Source organism: Amborella trichopoda, chromosome 9, assembly GCF_054954075.1.
Source record: "Amborella trichopoda isolate Santa Cruz 75 chromosome 9, AtrichopodaSantaCruz75HAP2 v2.0, whole genome shotgun sequence".
Taxonomy (NCBI): domain Eukaryota; kingdom Viridiplantae; phylum Streptophyta; class Magnoliopsida; order Amborellales; family Amborellaceae; genus Amborella; species Amborella trichopoda.
In genome coordinates, this window is record NC_142344.1 from 51,060,720 (window position 1) to 51,085,819 (window position 25,100).

At 36.3% G+C, this 25,100-nt stretch overlaps 1 protein-coding gene and 1 long non-coding RNA gene across 8 annotated transcripts; one reads left to right on the plus strand and one right to left on the minus strand.

Moving 5' to 3' along the window:
- Window positions 1-4,778: 4,778 nt before the first annotated feature.
- On the minus strand, window positions 4,779-6,898 carry LOC148780641 (uncharacterized). 2 transcript variants are annotated; one of them, XR_016040205.1, is made up of 3 exons: window positions 6,602-6,898; window positions 5,328-5,459; window positions 4,779-5,215 (listed from the first exon to the last, which is right to left on the minus strand). It is a non-coding gene; the product is annotated as an uncharacterized LOC148780641 (long non-coding RNA). The 2 variants fall into 2 exon arrangements; XR_016040206.1 differs by having other exon boundaries at window positions 5,328-5,462.
- Window positions 6,899-8,638: 1,740 nt separating this feature from the next.
- FIO1 (methyltransferase) lies at window positions 8,639-22,363 on the plus strand. 6 transcript variants are annotated; one of them, XR_016040047.1, is made up of 10 exons: window positions 8,639-8,747; window positions 8,826-9,058; window positions 9,441-9,643; window positions 9,835-10,390; window positions 10,493-10,700; window positions 14,395-14,502; window positions 14,596-14,712; window positions 14,847-14,916; window positions 21,858-22,054; window positions 22,134-22,363. XR_016040047.1 is itself a non-coding variant. In XM_020671762.2 (9 exons), the coding sequence occupies exons 2-9, from the start codon at window positions 8,832-8,834 to the stop codon at window positions 21,923-21,925; spliced, it is 1,557 nt and encodes a 518-aa protein (XP_020527421.2). In that variant the 5' UTR covers window positions 8,639-8,747; window positions 8,826-8,831; the 3' UTR covers window positions 21,926-22,363. The 6 variants fall into 6 exon arrangements, 3 of the variants coding, with proteins under 3 accessions (XP_020527421.2, XP_011626086.2, XP_088701964.1); XR_016040048.1 differs by having other exon boundaries at window positions 8,676-8,747; window positions 9,403-9,643; XR_966917.3 differs by having other exon boundaries at window positions 8,639-9,058.
- The last annotated feature ends 2,737 nt before the right edge of the window (window positions 22,364-25,100 follow it).

The following is a 25,100-nucleotide window of genomic DNA, read 5'->3' on the forward strand; positions in this document are numbered from 1 at the left end:
CTATTGATAGGATAAATTTACAGTGGCGAGTGTCTTACAAAGTAAATAAAGAAAGCTAGCAAAACAACAGTATCTTCCAAGGTTAATTTTGACTAGCACTCAAAATGAATCCGCAGTTATCCTGAAAAATGTTTACCATAGTTTGACGAGTTTGGCTACTCAGTAAGTGATCATCATAATCCTAAAAATAATCATGATTGAAAGATATCAATATTTTCCAAAATGAGATCTACTAACAGAAATGCATCAACAGTTTCACTTTAAAAAATGCATAATTTAGTATAATCCGAGTAATTGAAATGCTCATAACACTTTTAACGGCAGTACATAATTCAAAGGATTTCACAAAATACCCTACTGGCGTCCCAAGTAGGTCACCTATATACCCCATCAGCGTCCTGATGGGTCCACTTAATCCCTATCGGCGTCCCAGATTGGTCCACTTAATCCCTGCAGGTCCACTTATACCTCACCGGCGTACCGGATGAGTCCACTTAATCCCTATCGGCGTCCCAGATAGGTCCACTTATACCTCACCGGCGAACCGGATGAGTCCACTTGCATACTTAAATTATTTCTAAATCTCTTTAAACATTTGAAAGCAGCAATATCATGTACTCAATATATCACTGAAATCATTAACATGAATTTCACAGAAAACCATTAATAACAGTCACTTTCAATAACATTTCTAAAATAACCAATCAAATATTTTGGGCTCAAATTTAGAAGGGTAGCAGTTCGTAAAGACGTTCTAGCATAATTGCCAATTTAATATGTATAGAAAAACTCTTATAGAAATTCAAGAATACGGAATTATCACAATTTATGGGATATAAATTCACAAATAAACATTTCACAACAATACTACAATCAATTGCAAAAATGTCAATTTTTTTAAATAAATAATAAGGCAGTCATTTGCACATGAATTTTTCAATGTCTAAATATTTAAAACAGTAGAAAGAAATATCACAATTTTACTAAAAGCAGAAATATCACATTTATTTCTAACAATAAACAAGAAAAATAAATAAATTTATTTTTCTAATTTACAGCATTCAAAATTTCTAACATAGATAAAATATCACAATTTTTATTAAAAAGATTATTTTTCAAGATAATGAGGTCACGTGCGCATAAAATTTATCGCGCCTAAAATTCATGATAATAAACAGAAATAATAATTTCATTTCATTTTTAAAAAGAATGGATTATTTTTCGAGACAATGGGGTCACTTACACACAAAACTTATAAAATAAAGATTCTGGACGGAAATATCACTATTTATTAAAAATAGACTATTTTTCAGAAAGACGATGTCACTTACCCACAAATATTTGAGAGGGAACTTCGATAAAATTCGGCTAGAGAGAGAGAGAGATCTCAAAATTTTCTAGGATAGGAGTGCTCACCTCCCCTATTTAAATTCTTAGAACGTATTATTATAATATTTTATTATGCTCTACCTCATACCTGAGGTGTCGCGTTAAGCGTCTACATTTAACATACAAAAACCACGTCCGCTAAAGGACGTTGCCAGCTGCAAGCAGCAAGCAAAAGCAAGCAAGCAAAAGCAGGCAAGCAAAAGCAGGCAAGCAAAAGTTAAACCAAGTAAGACTTTTTGAAAATAGTGATGGTCCCCAAGGGCCATCATAGTCAAACAGACCATCACCTATTTAAAAGCATCTTTTCTCTTCTTTTTTTTTTTTTTTGAAATTTTTGGATTGTTACATGAACCCATGGTTTTTTCATAAAATACAGCTTGATGAAGTAGGTCAAGTCTGTAATGTGCTATGGAGTGACTCACGATCAAGGATATCATATGAGAACTTTGACGATGTAGTTATTTTTTATACAACATATTAGACAACTGCATATCACATGCCTTTTGCCCCCTTTATTAGAGCAAACCACCACAGAAACAATATAGTATTTGGTTGTGCACTAATTAGGCATGAGACAACAAAGTCTTTTAGTTGGCTATTTGGGTATTGACCAGAAGCTATGCAAGGTCGAGAACCAGGTTACATCATTATTGATCAACACGCAGCCATGACTACTACAATTAAAGAAGTTATTCCAAATGCATTGCAACGATTATGTAGATGACACATTTCATGAAAGTTTCAAAAAAAATTGGGTCATGTTGAGCGAAAGCACTCATGGTTCTTACATGAGCTGCATAGAATCACTATTGATTATAATGAGACAATTAATAATTTTGAGGATCATTGGTCCAAAATGCTTAAAAATTATGAACTCATGGGGAATGAATGGTTAGACATAATAAATGGATGTCGTTCTTAATGGATTGATGTGTATATGAATGATATATTTCTTGCTAGTGCACGGTCTAGTCAACGGAGTGAATCTATGAATAGTTTTATTAAACAATATGTAAATTCACACACCAATTTTTCAAGATTTACAAAGTAGTACTAGAAAGCAATCGATCATCTATATGATGGACTGCAAGAGCATTGAACGTATTTCAATGACGAGAACGACATTCCCTATGAAAAACAACCTGCTAAGTTGTACACCCATAGTGTATTTAGGAAGTTTGTTGAAGAAATTCAAAAAATACCTCCCATGGTTGCAGAGTCTATAGAAGTTGAGGGACCAAATATCACATATAGAGTGTATAAATATGGTGTCATTGACCACAATATAAAGTGGTATTCAATAAATCAGAAATCACAGCAACTTGTACATGTTGTTTGTTGTTTTTGTGAACATGATGGTATCCTTTGTGTAAAGGTCTTAAAGGTTTTCTATTATAATAATGTTATTCTCATCCTTAAGCACTATACATCATGACAACATGGACTAAAGAAGGGAACAAAGGGATGGTATCAGATGACGATGGTGTTGAAATTAAGGCTGACTATAAGGAGTCTCAAACTACTCGTTATGATGATTTAAGTAGAGTCGCTTTTAAAGTTGTATCAAACGGATCAGATAGTGAAAGACTCTGAGAATTTACAAAAAATATTCTTATGGAGTATAATGAAAAGTGGACATGAAGAGATTGGAGTATGAAGAAGAAGCAACTTGTTAAAATCAAAATCGCAATATAAAGGATATCATGCCTAGCCAAAGTTATACACCATGGACCAAATATCTTTATACTTGAACCACAATGTGCTCGAACAAAAGGGCTGCCTGCCACTGCATGAAGGAAAACACCATGAGAGGAGAAGACAAGTACGAGTAAGTGTTTTGTTTGCCAAAATGTTGGGCATGATAAACGTACTTGTCCAACTTTTAGAACTCAAGGGTAAAATTATAATTATGCTTACAATTATAATTTAATATTGTTATTCTTCAATATTGTTTTGTGATTTTAAAATAATGCATCAACTAATCACTATTTTGCAACTTATACAGGTCCGACATGGAAATTCCCACAATGGAGCCTGAAGCTGAGTGAAACAATATGTCGACTTCGCTATATACACGATTCGTATTTTTGATGGTATATCGATAATACATTTGCACTAATTGATTGTTATATGTTAAATGTAGTAGGGCATAATAACATGTGTTTTATGTTAAACACTTAGTTCTTTCCATTTTCAATTGGTTACCGAGCTAATGTATATTCTAAATTTTCAATGATTATATCAGTTTGGATAACGATGCAAGAAGTCAACTGGAACTTTTTTTACAAGCTCAAAGGTCAACCCTCAAGCTCATCATCTCATAAATTTTTTGCAAGCCCAATGCTCAACAATCAAGCTTATCATCTCAGAATTTTTTTGCAAGCCCAATGCTAAACAATCAAGCTCATCATCTTAGAAAATTTTCACAAGCCCAATGCTAGTGGAGAAGACCTTGTCTTGGAATGGAGCTTTGAAATGAAATTTTTATATAGCTTCCATATGTTGCAAAGTGCATGTTGAATAGCTTCAAAATGGAATTTTTGTATAGCTTTCCATTTTACAAATTGATGTTGCAAATAAACTTTTTGGATACCTTCGAAATGAAATTTTTGTATAGCTTCCATATGTTGAAACCATTGAGGGGAGAATTCCTTTTATGAATTTTTTTGGACCCATTGGTTCCCGTATTTTTTTTTGGTTGAATCTTTGAAGGGGAAATTTGTGTAAAGTTTCGAATTAGAATTTGTATATAGCTTATATATGTTGCAAACAATATGTAGATCTCTCGCGCTATCCCACGACTTAGCTCTCTCTCTCTCTCTCTCTCTCTCTCTCTCTCATCAGCCCTGCAACCATGTAGAACCATATTAGTGGTCGGCGATGCACCACCATGTGAAAGCCAAACCATTTATAAACTTGTGTTCACAAGAGTTAGATTAAAAAAACTCTTGTCCACAAGGTTCAATAAAATCCTTAGGATCAGAAATCTACTGCATCCATACATAAATTGAGTGCATTATTCAAAGTTTGTCAAGGGTTACATTCCTCGTGTTGAACTACATATTTCATCATAAGAATGCTTCTAAGAAAAAAGAATGAAAATATTTTACTTTGAACTGTCAAGAGTTTGCTAGACCCCAATTAAAGAACCCAAGACCTGAACTCCATAGAGATTTATTGTTTATCTGGAGTTCATCACACTTTGTTTTCTTCTTTCTCATTTTGTACATATCATGATGAACAACACCATATAACATTTAAAGGAAAAGTTTCTATAATTGCATATCTTTAGGTTTGCGTCCTGAGAACTCAAAACTGAATGCCGCATTAGCAAAATTGGCTGCATATGGTGTCATCTTGTTTATTTGGCATCTAAAAGAATTGAGAGGTACACAAATTCGAAATGGATAATGAATAATCAAATCAACAAACATAGTCCACAAAATGTGCAAGGCACTGCATCAAAATGTGCTTGCAGAACTAAGTTTTTACATATCCAACTACAAAAGCTTTAATTACAAATATGTAAGATGCCCCTATCTAAGTACACCCTTCCCCTTCACCCTTGGTCGAAGTTCCCATCTGGGTTCCCAGGCATAATAAGACCGTGATACTGGTCTTCTCTAGACTTTGTTCTCCTTTCATCGTCCTTCTCGACTTCACTCTCATTTCCTCCATTTTGCTCCTCACCATCCTCTTCGCTTTCACTGACCTTTCTTGCATCTGGTGTATTTTTTACTAACAATTCATGGGCCGGGACTGCATAAAGCGTGGAACCCCCTTTGTTTTCAAGTGCGACTTCTTACATTCATATACAGGTGTGTTGCTGCAATTACAACAATATTTATATAATTACAAGACAAATGAGAATGAATAAATTTGATTGAATATGTAACAAAACTTGAACATGTAATGAAATACACAACTAAATAATGTACCCATAATCGAAAGTAGGTGGGCTTATTGACAGCTTCAATAACATTGCATTGACGTTCGCACCAATCCCTAATCTCCATGCTCAACTAATCCTTCCAAATTATGGGGTGCACACCAACCTTGTCCCTCCTATCCTACTTCAAAAGCCGATAATGGGAAACGAAAAAAAAATGTTGCAACAATGGAGGAAACGAGAGGGTCGCAAATTTCCATCAAATCTAACAAATTCTTTCAAGGATTCCGAGCAATAATGTTGGAAGTCCATATCTAATTATACAATAATATTGCACAAAGCTCAAAAATATATCCTAATAGGATTCCAAGCAATAATGTTGCACAAAAATATGTCCTAATACATTGGTCATATAAAGCTCATAAAATTCATGAAGAAGGTATGCAAAGCACATAAAATTCTAAAGTGAACACTACTTTGGTCATACAAAGCTCATAGAATTCCTAAAGTGAACACTGAAACTGTGTAGTAAACACCATGAAAAAAGAAAGAATACTATCAAACTCATTCTTCATAAACTGAATACAACATAAGCATGTCAACCTTTGTTTAGATGTTACAAATCTCCAAAAGCTTGTCCTTTTTTTTTTTGTTTTTTTTTTGTTTTTTTCAGCCGCCTCAATACAAAGAAATCAACTTTGGGAGGTTTCATAGAAAATAATAAAATAGTTCTAGCAACTGTTCGGGTCAAGTATAAGAGAATCTCCTTGTGAATAGTGATATGCCCTAGGCTTTCTATAGCATCATTTAACAATATGAACATATGTTTGGCTTCTTCACACCTCACAAATGTGATTAAATCAACAACCAAATCCATTTTCTATTGAGTGGAAGAATACCACAAATCACACACACGATTAAGCAAATTCTCATAGTCAAGTTTATGTGATAGTAAGCACCCGATCTTTTGAGAGAGAAGTAGAAATGGTAGACTTAAAGAGAAAGAAAGAGAGAGAGAGAGAGAGAGAGAGAGAGAGAGGGAGAGAGGGGGAAAAATTCGGGAGAATAAATAAAATAAATCAGATTATCTTCTTCTCCTATTTATAAAAATAAATGGAGCAAAAACCAAAAAATAGAATAAAATTCAAGAGATTTACAATAGAGAAATATTGGGAAAGGGATAAATTTTTTTTACGGCAAATTTAAAATAGATAAATATAAAGAAATCCCTAAAAATTTTATAGTGTTTCCTAACAAAAAACCCAAAAACCTAAAATTAGTAAGGAAAAATAAAAAAAGACAAAAAACCTATATATAACTCACTGATTGAGAGGTTGCTGCTTTTGCTTCCACAAGTTCCTTTAGTTCTTGCTCGCAGAGGATGAGAGAGCTCCGCTAGGGTTAGTTAGAGAGAAATGAGGGTCCATAGAGAGATGAGGCTTGAGAGAGAGAAAGAGCTGTTGGGTATGCAAAGCTTTCGTGAGAGAGAGAGAGAGAGAGACGAGAGCCGTTGGGTCTCGTAGAGAAGGGAAAGCTTTCTCTATCGTTTGCAGAGGATGAGAAGGAGATGGAGAAAGGGAGAGATAGAGATAGAGAATAGGGAAAGAAAGGGAGCTTTCTCCATCCATTTTACAGGGGAAAGGTTTTAAGCAACCGGTTGAGGCCATGAACCTACTTTTGTGACAACTTCACTCAAATGATCTCAGCCACGTATTTGAAATCGACGGTTAAAAAGGAGGGGGAGGATAGATCTTTTATGTTGTAGGGGAAGTATAGAAAGCTTTCCCCACGTATATATCTTAGAGATGAATGTGGGGATGTGAGTGGTGGTCCCTCCAAAAAAATAAAAATTTGATAGTCTAAAATTTAGCATTTTTAGGTTTTAAAATTTATCTTTTGAATATTAAAAATCATAGGTTGCCGTTTGTATAGAGATGAGGCTCTCAACAATCAAAGTAAAGTGCACCTTCAAATAGTATAGAGAAATGTAGTTTTAATATTGGAAATCTTTGAGATAGCCTTAAAATATATTTTCATCTTTAATTATAAAATTTAAAAATCCAAAAATAGTGTAGATTGAGCATATCTATGAAAATTTAAAAATCTTGAACATTGACAGTCCAAAAATGTGTTGCAAGATGCACTGTTTTTAAAATTTGAAATCCATTTTTTTCTCATGTCCATGCATCTTGATGCCGAGACTGTCAATTTAAAGATATTTGAGCATCAAAACGACCTCTTCTAATGAAATTTTTGATGGGCACTCTAATTTGATTGTTTAGAGCTTCGGCTCGATACAAACTTTTTCCAAAATTACATAAACCTGAAAAATTAAGTCTCAAATCCATCAACAAAATAGATCATAAAGAGGGGCTATATATCTACATATGAGCTCTAGCACTTGCAAAAGCTGTGTTCTATAATAAGTGACTCGACTGCTGGGTTGTCCCTGACCTCCTAGAATCAGATCCCAAAAGTTCGGTCTAGGCGATTTATAGAACCTGAAGGTCCAAGGAGCCGGAGTCCAAATTAACCCTTTGTTAAGGTGTGGCAATGGGTGGCCCGGCCCTACAAGACTAGGGTATGGCCCACAAATGTAGCCCAAGGGCTGGCCTGTACTGGTCCTAATGTTTTTCATGTTTTTTTTTTTTTTTTCTTTAATTTTACTCAGCTAGCCCCGACATCTGAGGGCCAAAGCCAGCCGTTGGGGAATAGGGCCGGGTTACGCAAGGAGTGAACGGGCTCAGGCCAGTTGCCAGCGGTAACCTGCATTACAATTTTCAGTTTCGAACTTTCGTGACACATAACTTGCATCCATTTACCCCTTTATTTTCTCTGCATTGTGATTTTATGATGGGTGCGGTTTCTATGGAGCCGAGCTTCTAAACAATCAAGGTAAAGGTCACCTTCAAATAGTGTCAAGAAATGTCATTTCAAAATTGAAATATTTTATTCTCTAATTATAAAATTTAAATATTAAAAAATAGTAAAAATAGTGTAGATGAAACATATCTATAAAAAATTGAAAATCTTAAAAATTAACTGTCTAAACTATATTACAAGATGTACTGTTTCCAAAACTTGAAATCAATTTTTTTCTCATGTTATAGGAGCAATTTAAGGATATTTGGGCATCAAAACAACTTCTAGTGAAATTTTTGAGGCTGGCTCTAATTTGATTGTTTAGACTCTCAGCTCTATATAAACTTTTCCCTTTTATTATTATTACAACTTCTAGTGAAATTTTTGAGGCTGGCTCTAATTTGATTGTTTAGACTCTCGGCTCTATATAAACTTTTCCCTTTTGTTATTATTGCGAGAACTTGTACTTTCAGTTACCCCACTCGTTTTCCACCGCTTGCAGTTGTGATTTCATAATTCACCCTTGAATATGGAATTGGGTTGTTGCTTCTTCTTGTACCAGTTTGGATTAAGTTTTTAGCTCTTCTTTCTCTCTCCGCAGTTGCAGGTTTAATTTGTAATTGGCTTAGTTTAAGTTCTTGTAATTGGCTTAGTTTAAGTTCTCTTCCATTTTTCTTGTCGTCAGTATAATATGCCTAGCAAGAGGAAGAGGAAATTTGAGCAACCTCCTTGTATACACCCTCGTAACAAATACGCAGAGAAAGCCCCTGATTTCCAACTCCTCGCCTTTCTCTACCCTGCTTTCCAGCCTTTCGTCTCTTACTCGCAAAATGGGCGGCCCAAAATCGACTGGACCGATTTCAATGCAACCAGAGAGCTCACAAGGGTCTTACTCCACCATGATCATGGCATTAACTGGTTTGATTCTTACTTTTTAGTTGTTGGATTGGGAGTAGCAAAATGGTTTTTTATTTTTTAGTTGTTTTCTTTGACTATTTTATTTACTGAAATAATAGTTTTTTTTTTTCGAGTTTGGGATTTGTTTTTATTCTCGTCTTTTGCCTCATTCCCTGAATTGGGAGTTTGTTTGATTTGTTTTTTCTCTTTTTTTTTTGTCTTTTTGCTTAATGGTTTTTGGTTGTGTTTATAATGGAGATTATGTTTTATTTCTGAATAATGGGAGTGGGTGTTTTGATTTTGTTCCTTTCTTTTCTCATTAGCTGAAGCCTAAATTAAAGCTATCAAATTTGTGGGTTTTTTAGGTTTTAAGCGGGGTTGATCATGGCGACTGTTTTTACAGGTGGATTCCTGATGGCCAGCTGTGCCCTACAGTGCCCAATAGGTCTAATTATATTCATTGGATTGAAGATTTGCTAGCTTCTAAAGTGATACCTAAGCAGAAGTTTGGAGATAGGGTGAGAGGTTTTGATATTGGAACTGGTGCCAATTGTATATACCCACTTCTTGGTGCTTCCCTTCTTGGTTGGAGCTTTGTAGGGTCAGGTCTGTGATATTTGTTCTCTCTTTTTTCATTTGGGAATTGATTATTATTGTTTCATATACCATATTTTTTGTGTTCTTTGTGGTTTTTTCTTTGTATGGTTCCTTAGGAATTCCCCTTCAAACTTATAGGATACATACCAGTGCTTTAACCTTGTTATGGATGGTATTGCTGTTCTTGAATTTTGTTGCAGATGTGACAGAAATTTCTATAGAATCGGCAAGAAAGAATGTTGAGAGTAATCCCCATATTGCTAATTTGATAGAGATTAGAGTGGCTGGGGAATGTGAGAGCATGATATCAAATGGCAAGGGTAAACAAGGAGAAGAAATTTATGAGAATTGTTCTTGCTCTAATGAAGTTAAATTATCTTCGGACCAGGTTGTTGAAGTGGAGAGATTAGAGGAAAATGAGGGGTTGATATATGTTGTGGAACCAGAACAAATCCCTGTATCAATGGACTTGAGAGTTATGGAGGATAATGAGATGACTTCGAACGCATCTAGTGGCCCCACTCATAGTTCAGAGGAATACCATGGTTCCCCTATACTTGTAGGAGTTGTAAAGGATGGTGAAAATTTTGATTTTTGTATGTGTAATCCTCCATTTTTTGAGAGTATTGATGAAGTACGGAAGAACCCTAGAACTTCGTGTGGTGGAACTTTGGAGGAGATGGTTTGCCCTGGTGGAGAACAAGCCTTCATCACGCGTATTATAGAAGATAGTGTGAAGTTGAAAGATTCATTCAGGCACAAATCTCTATCTCATATGCATTTTCTTTGTTTAAGCAGGTTGTAATGCTGTGTATGACTGTAAAAGGAAGCTAATCATGTGGGCTGATATACTTGTAGGTGGTACACAACAATGGTTGGCAGGAAATCAAACTTAAAATGTCTAACGTCAAAGCTCCGTGAGGTTGGTGTATCAATCGTAAAGACGACTGAATTTGTACAAGGTTGGACATCTAGATGGGGTCTTGCATGGTCTTTTCTTTCTCCGACCAAGAGGATTGTCCCACAGCAAATATCGGAAAAGAAAAATCACTCTTTCATGCTTGAGGTAAAATTGTGTCTTCATATTTGGATTTGGAATTGTTCAAGTGGAAGTAATTTCTTACTGGTTTCCAATATCTTTCCGAAGCTTATCATATCCCATTCAAATTTACAATCCCTAGCTTTTTTGATGGATTGTTGTTAGTTTCTGTTTTCCTTTTTGAATATGCCGAATGTGCCTTGAGAGACATAATTTTTTTGTTCCATTGTACTTGGATTTTTTTCTTCTTTCCCGACCTTTTTGTCTTTTTTGTTTGTAGTGTTTCTAGGAATCTTCACCTTGAAAAACATACAAAAATTTGATCTTTTCATTGGTTTATAACTTGGCCCAAATGAGACATACCTTACCTTTTCGCTGCCTTCCTTTTTCCAGTTTCAAGCATTGATTGGTCATTCATTTCTTCTGTTCCATTTATACGCCTTTTACAACTGTTCAATTTAGTGTTCATAGTAGTCCTCACTCACATGCTATCACTTGAACATGCAGTAAGGTTTTGAGTGTTTAACTTCCTGCGGTGCCAGTTTTTTTTTTTTGGTGGAATGATAATGGTATTCTTTCATTTTCTGCTGATAGATAATTATGAATTATAACAATGGAATGATATGGCTGCGTTTGATGGAATTCTTTGCAATAAAGACCCAATATGGATAAGGATGCTATGGTGGTCAATGGACTGCCATTTGCTAGCATCTTTTGCCGTTGAGTGGGTTTGGAATGCCGTTCTTAGGACACATTTTATAATAGGGAAGACAAGACCCAAAGCAGTCTTTTATTTCCTATTGTGATGGGGCAATGCCCTCATGGCCTAAGAGGGGAGATCTGTTGCCATTGACGAATTAAGCCTAAACGGATTTCTAACTGTTTAAAACTTGAATTTTATTTCTAAACATATCAGCTGAATCACCTCGACTGAGTATACATCTTTTTAGCAATGCTAGAGACAATAGTATGAATTTGACAGTCCAAGGATTCTCTCTATGGAAATGTTTGCTTTGTAAGGAAAACTTGTCTGACTAGTAATTTTATGTCTAGATGTGCCAGGTCTGATCAGTGTATCTAGAGATTTTGTCTAAGTTAAACTCCTGCTGCATTTGACGTTCACACCAGAAAGTAGCAGTTGTCAACTAAATGAAACTTGTGATAGAAACCCCATGGACACTGTTAGTGTTCACAGTCAAGGTTTGAATTGCAGGATGGGATCAGATCATCCTATCCTACTCGTAATCTGTAGGTCACCATTCTGGATGGGCCTGAACATGTGGATTGGACTGAATTGTCCATATATGGAAAAGTCTTCCCAACGCCTATAGGCGAAAATGAACAGTGATTTCGTCTACACTCATCACCGTCCAAAGTTCATCACACGTTCACGATTGTCTAGTAGTGTTTTATTTTTCATTTTTTTCTATAAATTGAAATGACCTGAAATTTGGAGAGTGTGTACATCTTAGTGAGGAGCACTTAATAAAAATAAAATAAAAAAAATTTGCAAAATAGTTTTGACCAAAATGCCCGTGAAATTTTTTGGGGGGTATTTTGGTCAATTTTTTTCATGTAAAATATTTTTTTTGATATTTTTTCGTAGATTCTTCTATTTTTTAAGAACACACGCTTCAAATTTTAGGTCATTTCAATTTGTAAAAAAAAAAGAAAAATGAAACACTATCGGACAATCGTGACCGTCCGATAAACTTTGGACAGTGATTAGGGTAGACGAAATCACTGTTCATTTTCACCTATAGGCATTTTGTAATATCTTCATATATATATATATATATATATATATTTATATATAAGGTGTCCACCTTAAATAATCCAAGGAAGGTGCATCTTCAACTCAGATGAAAGATACAACTGTGGCGCCGAAAGCCTTACGATGGCCTAAAAATCTATTGCCACTCCTAATTATAAAATTTAAAGTTTTTAAAATATTGCAGATCAAGTCGATCTATAAACACTTGAAAATCTTGAAAATGCATGATCCAGATGATATGTTACAAGATGCACTATTTTGAGGACTTGAAATCCCGTTTTTTTTTTTTATACATCTTGAGCTTGAAATAATCAATTGGAGGGGTTTCCTAGTGTTATAACAACCTTTTTGTGTGGAATTTTAAGGTGCACCTTACTTCTAAAGCATAAGGTTGACACCTTATATAAACCTTTTCCATATACACCCACACACATGTGCACACACACTTTACATATGCTATGGCCTTACAAACTAGGAATACAATGATGTGAAAGCCTACGTGTGTGTGTGTGTATATATAAATATATATATATATATTTATATATATATATATATATAATGAAATCAATTACTTTTGATACAAGGAAGTCACAATCATCATTGACTGTTAGATTTGAAATCAGGTGGTTGAGGATGTGTTATTGTTTAGGTACAAAGTCCGAAACAAAATTTTTCGAATATTGTGATACACTTTCATCTATTGGATTTCAAATCCAGTGGGTGCAGGTGATTGTGACTTCCTTGAATAAAAAATAAATAGTCTTATATATATATATATATATATATATATATATATATATATATATATATATATATAGGAAACATCTACAAAACGCCTATAGGTGAAGTTCTACAATACTTCACCTACACCTCATCACCGTCCAAAATTCATCACACGGTCGCAGTTGTCTGGTAGTATTTGAATTTTTATAAGTATTGTATTAATCATATTTATCTAAAATTTGGGGCTAAATATTAAAAAAAGCATAGACATAAAATAAAATGACAAATTTACCCCTGAAATATTATAGGGGTATTTTGCATAATTTTTATCATTCATTTTTTTATTTTATTTTTATTATCTTTATGTATTTTATTCATGTGCATCTCACTAAAGCGCACACCCCTACAAAATTTCAGATCATTATGATTTGTAAAAACAATATTAAAATTCAAATACTATCAAACATCTTTGACCGTGTGATAAACTTTAAACGGTGATAAAGCCATAGGAGAAGTACTGTAGAATTTCACCTATAGACGTTTTGTAGTGTTATATATATATATATATATATATATATATATATATATATATATATATATATATATATATATGGATGGATTGATGGGTAGATAGATAGATAGATAGATTGTCTTTTACGTCATTGTATTGCTAGTTTGGAAGGCCATAGCATATGTACCATAATGATTGTAACATAGTGATTAGTTAATAATTCTTTTTGATGGATAATCTGTTCTCAATGCCCCGAAGTTATAGTGCTTAGTTCAGTCAGTGAGAACCTAATGGGGTCTGTTTAAGTTTGGCATGGAGCGTAATTCGCGGATTTGGTTTGCTTGATTAGATTGACATAGTAGTACAATTAAATTGATATGCACAACAAAATGAAAGAAGGAAGATGTTCATATTATTATTAATGCATTGATAAGAGAAATCCAGCAGTAAATAAAACCATGAAGTGTAATGTGGTTATGGTCTCCTATTTACAACGAATAAGGGTTACTATTGTTAATGAATGCATAAAATAATAAGCATCTAATAAATAATATTTGTAGAATGCCCACGTACCATGCATAACTACATTTGTATCAACATGATAATAAATCAAGTCAATGCTGAAACTTTTATTAAAGTTCATCATCTAATTCTATATTATTCTCCATGAGTAGAAAATCTTATTTGTTGATGGACTTCTGATGCCAAATCAGGGCATCCCTCGCTGTTTTGGCGCTGCAAAATTTCTGCAAATGATCGAGCACTTCTTCTTGACTGGTGGTGCAACTTGTAACTGTAACTTGTCATCCTTCTCTATTGATGTAAGATTTTTTGGCCCTTTTAACTAATATAAATATGCCTTAACTATTATTATGTACTTTTATTCTTAACAAGGAAAGAAACATTCTCCATAGGTTACTGCCTCGAAGGAAAATTGTGAGGCACTTCTCAATGATCGGTCCAAGGCTTTGGATGGAAATGATACGAGCAGTTTACAGATTTCATTAGGTGGCTTATCTTTCCGAATCTCGGTAAGATTCAATGTCAGTTTCAGTTATTGATTCTGTGATGCATTCTTCTGTCTTCAATTTCAACCAGGTACTTACCCAAAAAAAAAAATTGACCTGTTTGATATATTCATTTGATTTCTCTCTCCTTATTGCAGGTGTTTGAGCAGATCCCAGGCACTCTCTTTTTCAAAGGATCATTATTAGATAGAGAAACTCCTCTTTCAGGCAAATGTCTCCCTCTACATTTCTATTTGAAGTTCATTATAAAATATTTAGCTTGAACAATATACAGACTCTGTAATTGAGTTAGTTCTATCTCCTGTTTGGATGGTTGTTTTCTCTAGATTTAGGTTGATTAATGTATAGTCTCTCTCTCTCTCTCTCTCTCTCTCTCTCTCTCTCTCTCACACACACACACACACACACACACACACACACACATGCACACACACACACACACACACATGCACACACACACACACACACACACACACACACACACACACAACTACCCACCTTCCTTAGTTTGATAACCATTTCCATTCTTATTGTTTGCTAACTAATAGTGATAATTAGTTAAAATTTTGTTCTATGGAGAATGTGAATATTTTTTGAATGCTCCATTCTTATTGTTTGCTAAGTGATAATGATAATTAGTCAAACTTTCCCTCTATGGGGTATGTGAATATTTATTGAATGCTCCATTCTTATTTTTTACTAAGTGATAGTAATAATTAGTTAAACTTTCCCTCTTCATGTGATACAATCTGTCCAAATAATTGTGGAAGGAAAAGAGACAAGAATCCATGTCTGACTCGGATTCAATAAGCCAATTCTCCTTCCTATATTTTGCCAAATTATAGTACGAAATGTTTGCACAAGTCTTTACAATGCAAATGTGTCTATATATGTATGGGGTGTGATTTCACGTCACCACGTCATTGCAATATAATGAGACCATACTTCTAGATTGTGGCATTTGTATGACCCCAAAAATTGCACACACCCTCTCTTAATCCCAATAATTAATCCCCCAAAAAATAAAATTCAATTTGCATGCTAGATATGGTCAAAATGAGACCCCTCTAGCAGTGGATCTAGACCATCCATTTGGTAAATTTCAAGATCTAGGCGTTTATGAACTCAAAATCATCTTTTTAGTTTTTTTAACATTGTTCATCTAATAATAATAAAGCCAATTAATAAATTTGGAAAGGAAAAAAAATCCTTCTAAGGCCTTGATCTAAGCATCTTGCAAAATTGGATGGCCTATGTTAATTGGGGAAAAAACACCTTCTAGGGTGTGTTTTCATATTTTGCTTTTTTGTGATTGTTCATTGGAATGAAAAGAGTATATATTTAAAATTGGGGTCAAACAAATGGCCCTAACATGCTTTTTTAAGATTGGTTTATTATATTATTATACATCCGTTGCATGAAATCACTCCCCTATATTCATATATAAAATCAAAGACATTTTGTAAGCCACAACATGTGTCTTATAAAATGGACAAATGTGTCTTACAATGCAGAAACTTGTGTTTTACACTGCATACATGCCTGTCTTGTTAGTCCACTATGTGAACTCACGTGTCCACATAGAAGACATGCCATGTTTGCCATTTCAGAAAATGAAAATATCTAAACACATGTTGACACATATTTCCGTGTCTGTGTGCATGTATTGTGTGTCCACATGTATGTCATTGTTTTCTGTTCCGTTTTTTGTAAAAATGTGTGTGTCGTCGTTCCATAGCTTCCAAGCCTTGTTTGGAAGTATCATGTAGAGATGCCAAAGTGTTCTTTATTTATGCATATTAGATAGGCTATATAGTGTGTGCAAACTGCAAAGCATGGATGTAGAAAGACAAAATCAGTGATGATTAGGTTTTGTAGAAGAAAAATATTTGCATCAAATTCAATGGACTGCTTTGACATGCAAGATACCATTTTGACCAGTTACGGTAATACACCTCAAATAAGCGACCAATATTAATAATTTCTCTGAGGCAATGAGATATGCAAGAACTGTGAGATATGCAATAATAGGGCTAAAATGACTAGTTCATAATCATGTAAATTGTTTCAGAGGTTGAAACCATTTTGGGGACTTTGGGATCTTAGAGGATTGAAAATATATGCCTCCACCCCATCCCTGAAATCAACGAGGGGGCCTAATTATGGATAGTTGATGGTTCAGAATTGGACGAGTGGACTATGGGTTCAAAATGTTGTTGATGTAACCCATTATTTCTTGTGGTAAGGGATCCATGATCAACATTTAATTTTTGATTATATACAGAAACCATCAGAAGGTCTCGCAACTTGGTTCTTGTGGTAAATTACTCCACAACATAATGTATCAGACACAACCCTGTCGACTGTGCTCCTGATGGCTAATCTCACAACAAGACCATCGGAAGCCGTTGGTCCCCTAGAATTTCCTCTCCCCGTCCCCCTCTCTCCTGCAAACCACAAAATCATCATTCAACCCCCATGCTCTTGCATCAACTCAACATTTGTTAATTCATCAGAACATAATCCTCACAGCAAGGTTGAGCGCCAACCTTCCTTTTTCTGGCTCAAGCACTTCTTCTACCTTGTACATCGCCTCCCTCATCACTCCCTCGAATGTCAGAATGATAGAAGCCCTCCCCCATGGCCTACCCCCTTACCGATCCTGGAGTTGAGGAGCTCTAGTCACTGGATTTGCTGAAGAAGGCCCCTCCAGCTCCCAAGGCTCCTACCTGGACTCCGATGTGGAGTCCATCTTTTCTTTTGATTCAAATGAGGAGGAGAGGCTCGATCTGACCGGAGGTAACATTGAAGAACAACTTTCCATCATGGGCTTCAAATACCACGGACCAACAAGTGCTAGCAGCAGCTTCATTAGGAGCAATGCAGTTAGGTCTAGTAAGGACATAGTAAAAACAATAGAGATATTAGTAGGCTCACCTGTAATATCACAAACGAGTAGGCCGAGGGCCCCTCCCAATCCCATTCACCCCTTTCTGCCCATTGGAGGTAGAGCAGGCCACAGATGGTCCCCCATATGTGTGGTCTCTTCTGTTCTTCCGCCCTAATAAAGGCCCTTGTGTGGAATATTAGGGGCCTGGGTGACATTTCTAAATAGAGTGCCATTCTGTCTTTCACCCACTAATATGGAACTGACATCATGGCCATCTTAGAAGCCAAGTTGGCCAGCCCATCCATGCTCTGTGCCCTCCAGGTCTGGGTCAGGAGACTGTGCCAGTGTTCGGCACTCGCCGCCCAAGAGGGGTCTGGAGGGATCTGGGTCCTCTGGGACCCATCTTAGTTCAATCTCTCTAAGTGCTCAAATAGATGCCTTCTCAGTAAATACTGTCTCACTATCCAGGGGAGCAGATCAATTCAACTTCAAGTTTATAGTGGTCTATGGCCTGCTCTCAGTGATGCCTTTCGTGCTAAGAGCTAGTTCAGATAGCTTTAACCACCACCTCCCTCTCCATCCCCTCCCCACAAATACACCCCTTCTATGGGGAGTAGGGGGTACTTCAGTGTGGTAAGATGTCCTTTAAGGAAGACAAACATAGCCGCATCTTCATCGAACAAGTATGTCTGCAATTTTAGATTTTGTCCTTAGAAAGTATCTCGTTGGCATGCTCCTTAATAGCTCAGCATTCACTTGGTCCAACCGTGCCTCTAGCACTACCGTACCCAAACTAGACAGTTTCTTGTCTCCCTGGAGTGGAAAGAGGCTTTCCCAGAGATTCACTGTGGAACTCTCCCTAAAAGCAGACCATGGGCCCATCCTTAGACACTGAGCCCTTTCAGTTTGAAAAAATGTGGCTTAATAGTAAAGAATTTTAGAGTCTGAGTCCTATCTGGTGGTCTCCCTTCATGGTCTTTCTGGGGACTGGGGAACATGGGTAAACTTGTAGACCGGTCCAACCATGCCTCTAACACTATCTTATCCAAACTAGACAGTTTCCTTATCTCTCCAGAGTGGAAAGAGGTTTTCCCAGGGTTTCACTATAGAACACTCCGTAAGACCAGGCCACGTGCCATCCTTAGACACTGAGCCTACTGTTAGAGGTTGAAAGCCCTTTCAGTTTGAAAATGTGTGGCTTAATAGCAAAGATTTTTAGAGTCTGAGTCCTATCTGGTGGTCTTGCTTTGTGGTTTTGCTGGGTGGGTTTCATGCTGGGGAACATGGGTAAACTTGTAGACTGGAATCAATCACACCTCAGGTACTTCAGGACTAAAAGACTCACTTTTGAGGGCCATTAGTGAACTAGACCTGTTAGAGGAGTCTAGAGATCATCTACTAGCCGAGAAAAACAAGATATTAAAAGCTAGAGCTGATTTTCAGGTAGTCTTAAAACAGGAAGAAACTATGGGCAACAGAGATCTTGGGTCCTTTGGTTAAATGAGGGGGAATGCAAAACATTCTTCAATCATATTGCCAATAGTCACAGAAGACATAACACTATCCTTCAGGTTAGAAAGGGGCACAAAATCTATGGGGGTTCCTGAGAAGTCAGTAGAGCCACTATAAATTACTTAAAATTTCTGTTTGTCTCTAATCACCCCAGCCTCCTTTTGTGAGTCTTGCCCCTCTTTCCCTAAGGATTAAGCAGATTGGTTAGAAAGCCTTTCAAGATTGAAGAGGTCCGTCAAGCGTTTGCTGACCTTTGCCAAGACAAAGCCCTTGGTCCCAATGAATTCCCACTGTCCTTGTCCTGTAACTTCTGGAACACCTTAACCCGAGGTATCTTAGCTTTCTTCTACAAATTCAACAGAGGTCTCAGGCCCTGAAGCTGGAACGTGCCGAGGATCTCAAAGGCCTCAGGCCCATAAGCCTACTCAATAGCTCATAGAAGATCTTGGCCAAGGTGTTAGCCTTGGGATTTCGGGAAATGTTATACGAAATGTTATACCTAGTGGTCTCCTCTCCCCATGGGGCATTTGTAAAGATGGACAAATCTTGGAGGGTGCCCTAGTACCACATGATTTCGTCCACACTAGGCATCTCTCCAAAATCAGGGGGACTGGTCGTTGTCCTTGATTGGGAGAAAGGATGTGACCATATTGACTGGAAATCCTGATATAAGTACTTTTCCACATGGGGTTCAGAGAAACGTAGGTCCTGGATGAGGGGCTCTGTTTCCTGGCCATGGTTCTCTGCCATCAATCGTCTCAGTGTTTCCCAAAGAGGTTGTTTCCCAATAAAGAGAAGTCGTGGTGGCGAGATCCCTTATCCCATTCCTGTTTGCCATTATGATGATGTCTTTTGTAAGACCCTTATCAAACCTCTATGAACCGGAATAAGTTAATATCCATGCTTGACCTGGAAATCTCCCAGTTACAATATGTGAATGATACCTTGGTAATTTGCAATGCAAACCCCCAACAAGTGGATAGCCTCTGGTTTCTATGATATTTTGAAATATTTACGGGTTTAAGTTGAATATGTCTAAAACAAAAATATTTGGGGTCGGAATCTTGATGGACGAAGCCTCGATGCTAGCCAAGCGCCTTGGCTGCTCGTTGGAACCCCTTCTAAGTGAGTATCTGGGGATCCCCTTTGCATTGGAGAACCCAGAAAGGACCCAATGGGATAGGGTGGTCGAATGCTTTGATAGAAGTCTTACTGCCGGGACATGTCACTTCCTCAGGTGAAGGATTTTCTTCATTAAAGCCCCTCTCTGAAACATCCTGGTATTTCCTGTGCCAAGTTTGGGTCGTCTATGTATGTTGCAGATAGACTTAGAGAGAATTTAGGGAATTCTTATGTCGAGCTTAGGGGTTCACATGTTTCACGTAATCAAATGGACACTGTTTGCAGTTCAAAGTGCTCCGGTGGCTTGGGTATCAGGAAAATCTATGATGACCCATTTACTTTTGGAAAAATGGTGACGCTTTGCGGATCAGGAGAGTCACTTATGACGGCAGGTAATCTTTCAGAAGTATGGGTTTATATCTTGCGCTGGCTCCCTTGTGGTAGATCCAATGCACAGGCATCTGGAGCATGGAAGATCATTACTCAGTGTATCAAAGCTTTTCCCCACAAAATATTCTGTTCAGACCTCAGGCATGTAAGATTATGAAAAGATCTTTGGCTTGGGAGTTCCACTCTGGACTCTTTTTCCTTCCAACCACGTAATCATGGGCAACCATGATGCCATGGTAGCTCAGTTCTTAGAATTTATGGGGGTTCAAGTCGTTTGGACCAACTACTTTCAGGCGCAGCATTAATGGACAAGAATTAGACCTTGCCTTGCTGCTCTCACTCCTCGAGACCTTAAGAGTATTCCAAACTATGGTAGGGGCAATATGGTTTGCACCCCTAATTCCTCAGGGTCCTTCTCGGCTTCGTATTCTATTACTGTCTTACTCTCGACCCTGCACACCTGTCGATTGCCAGCAGCACCTGGCTCAACATGGCACCCCCAAATTCCAAGCCTCTACATAGTTGGCTGTCTCCAACAGAATCCTAATGGGACACCAGCTTCAAAGAACAGGCATTCAGATACCCAACCTCTTATCATGTGTCAAGAGGCCAAAGAATCCGTTAACCATCTCCTGCTTGATTACCTTGTTTTTACTCGAGCTGTTTGGTTTGTCGAGGTTGAGACCCATTCTGTACAGCAGTTTCTCTTGGCATATTATATCCTACCATCCCTTCATTAGGGTTCTTCCTGTGGCGAGCCTCCCTTTTCCCTGACACTTTGGACCATATGGTTAGAGAGAAACAAGTGAATCTTTGAAGGCTAGACCTTGCCAGTCACAAAGTTTGAGGCCATAAAACTGCTCTCATCATTTTTTGGGCACCTAAAAAGGACTTTGGCTACAATCAACTATCCTCAAAAGAAAAAGGAGAAAAAAAAAAAAAAGGAAACGAAAACAAAGGATTTTGGTGATTGGTCTCGTGCCCATTTCACTAGAAATTGGAAAAAAAAAAAAAAGAAGCTTATTTGAGGCAAATGAAAGCTGCAGAGCCAGCCTGTGATGACCCGCACAAGCTGGGTTGTTGGCCTATTAAATTTACCAAAGCATCACATGAGTTATAATTTAATCTTTATGTCATCAAATTCCAATGTATGTCTGTTTGTGTTGAAGGCGCTTTCTTTTATTATGTTCGTGAGAGTTTCTTCAGTGTTTTGACTGGCAGCTTCTGTTTACAGGAACATTTGCCTTGATATTTTTCAAAATGGAGGATGCTTTAAGAAAGACGCTCAAGGAGGAAATCTAGAAAGCATGTCAACAAATTGCTTAGGCAAGCTTTCTTCTGTCACTTTGACAAACGAGCTTCATGCATGAAACATGGGCATTAATCCAATAAGGTTTCTAGACATGGGGATCTTACGCCAAAACGCAACTGGTATGGAGTAATTATCAATAAGAACCGTGTGAGAACATCTCGTAAAACTTCAATTTGAGTGTCTAAGTGTTTTTTGCAGGTGAGTACTGTTCTGATTTGCAAGAGAATTTGCACTTCTGCATCCTTTAAAGGTGTCGCCGATTACGAGGAAAACACCTTTTTATAACTGATCAAATTTCAAAAGAGAATCTCTCTCGCCCACACACCCACAAACAACACAATACATGTGCATGCATGCACACTTTTATGAACATTTGTTAAATATCGAAAATATTTGAGAAATTCTAGTAGGAAATTTGCTTTGAAAAAGATGGGCGAGAAGTATGCCTGGGTCCTTTGCAAAGTGATGTTATATTATTTTACGGGGAAATTACCAAATAATTATTGGGACTTAATATATTAGATTAATATTTTAACTAAAATAGGTTGCATTGATATTCGTAAGCATGTGCCAGTACTGTACAATTTTAAAACTAAATGCTTTAATAACCTATTCACCCAAAAAAAAAAAGCTTTAAAAACCTAATATGAAGTAAATTAAACAAACAATAATACAATTAAAGGGAAATTTATCCAAGTACCTACAAGAAATGAATTATTTAATATTTTACTAATTTATTTTGATTAATTTTTAAAATATCTATAAAAAAGCATGTGTTAATAAGTTGGAAAAGTTTCAAGCGAGAAAAATATTAAGCTGTTAATCTCTGATGAATATTTTGATAAAATTTTCAAAATAAAAATATCAAAACTTATTATCCATATCAGTAGCTTTAATTTACACATCCATAATTGATTTCTTATATATTGCTGGCCATTGCCTAGAGCCCTTTCGGAATGTGACGTGTTTCGTGCAAAACTCAAAGTTGGTAATGTTGCAATTGCATGTCATTATCCATGATTTGTTTATTACCATGGTAATAACATTAGTCTTTAAAATAACATGATAAATCAAATTTATTGGTATTTCGTTGGACATATTGATAAAATGAATTTATTGGAGATAAATAATAATTATTATGAGTTTATTGGAGATAATTATTATTAAAATGAATTTATTGGAGATTATTTTTTGGGTGAATATGAATGTATTGGAGATAATTAGCACTAGGCTCAAATTAGCTATAGGTTACAAATTTTAAGGGTATGGCAAGTTTTGAGGAGCTCGCAAGGCTTATTTGTTTTGACATGTTTTGACAAATGTTTAAGGCTTTATTAATAGGAAAAATTAAATGGGAGCAATTACATCATCAGAAAAAAGAGGCAAGAATAAGCCAATCTTAGCGAGCGAATTGGTCACCACATTTGCCTTTGTAAATACATGGTGAAAGGAAATCGTTAAGGATGCTGCTTACCTATAGGACCAACATATTAGAAAATAGTTAACGTGTTCCAATCCTTAGCCACACCTCTAATACTTGTCAAACTAGGGTTGTTCAAAGAACTCCCATCAAAATTAAGTTTAAAACAACTTTGAACAGGTGCAACCTGCAAAACAACCTTGAACTGGTGCAACCATAAAGACTTCGGATGACATTTAATCATTTGCATTCTAAAGAAATGGAAAAAATTAATGGAGACATCAACCTCTAAGATTACCCTACTGTCTGAGATTCCCTTACCCGCTTTTCTGATAGCCAACTAGCACTACAAAGAATGTCAAATATTAACAATGACTCTATAAGATAACACCTTCCCCCTCGAAAGTCTTTCAATTACGCATCTTCCAAATCTCCCGTATAATTGCCCCCTTGACGATCTTATTATATTAGATAATGATGTAGCGGTTTAAGTTTGACTTATTATATCGGAACGAACCTAGGATTTCCTTCCTCCTCCTGTTACAGAATGGAAAAATAATACAGAATGAAAAAATAAGGAAAAGCTAGTTTTTTTTTTTTTTTGGAAATATCAACATATCCCTCCTGTTACAGAACGAAAAAAGAAGGAAAAGTTGGTTTTTTTTTTTTTGAAATATCATCTGACGGAAGTTTTTCAAAAAGTAAAAATGCAAACCAGTTTCAATAGTGTTAAATTTGACTTTGATGGAAGTGTTACAGAAGGGGGTTGTTGCGGGATACTTATGGATGCACTATTTGAACTTATCAAGGCTCTCTACTATTGGGCTCACTGTCAAGCCCTCTCACAAATGCAGATGTGCACAACGGAGTTGAGATTTGGGGGACATAAAATATACAAAATAAATGTGCATGTATATGAGTAGAAAATAACCGCAATAAAGCAAATAAAATAAATAACTTACTGGCACAGAGATTTTATGCTGTTCACCTTTTCAAGCTACGTCTACTGAATAAATCAATGTTTTAAAAAGTGTTAGGTGATGCCTAGGCGGTCAAAGGTCTAATGCCTAGGCGGACGCCCAAAACTTGGGCGACCCAATGTAAAGAAAAATGCCTTTATAGTCTAATAGTATATGTATAATTGTATAACACATAAGAATTAGAGATTTAGAGCACATTAATGTATAGTACACAAGTCTACCTAGCACACACTCCTCCACACACATAGTTATAATTTGTCAACCACGTTACCAAAGTTACCACACTCCACGGTCTACACATTGGTAAAACTTAAAATTTGCCAATCAAATTATCAAAGTTACCAAACCAGTGCACCACAAATCCACAATACAAAACCAAGAGGAGAAAATCAAAAAATGAAAGAAATACTTAAAGACTTAAAAGAATATTTAATAAGCATTCATTATCAGAAAAAGTAGAGTCAGCTGCATCATTCAAAAGAATCTTCAATCATCATTCATCATTCTCTTTCTAAAATAGGCTCTAATGGGTTTTAGATTTCAAATGAATCTAAAATCAACAAATTTTCCCTTTAATATTAAAAAATGACTAAAAAATTACCCTCAACGGGGGGAATTTCCTCCCTTGGGGACCTGGGAACCCGCCTAAGCGGGCGTTAAATAACACATTAGAACAGAGATTTTACGTGGTTCACTTTTTCAAGTTATATCCACATGATAAATCAATGTTTCAAAAAGTGCTAGGCGTCGCCTAGGCAGGCACCT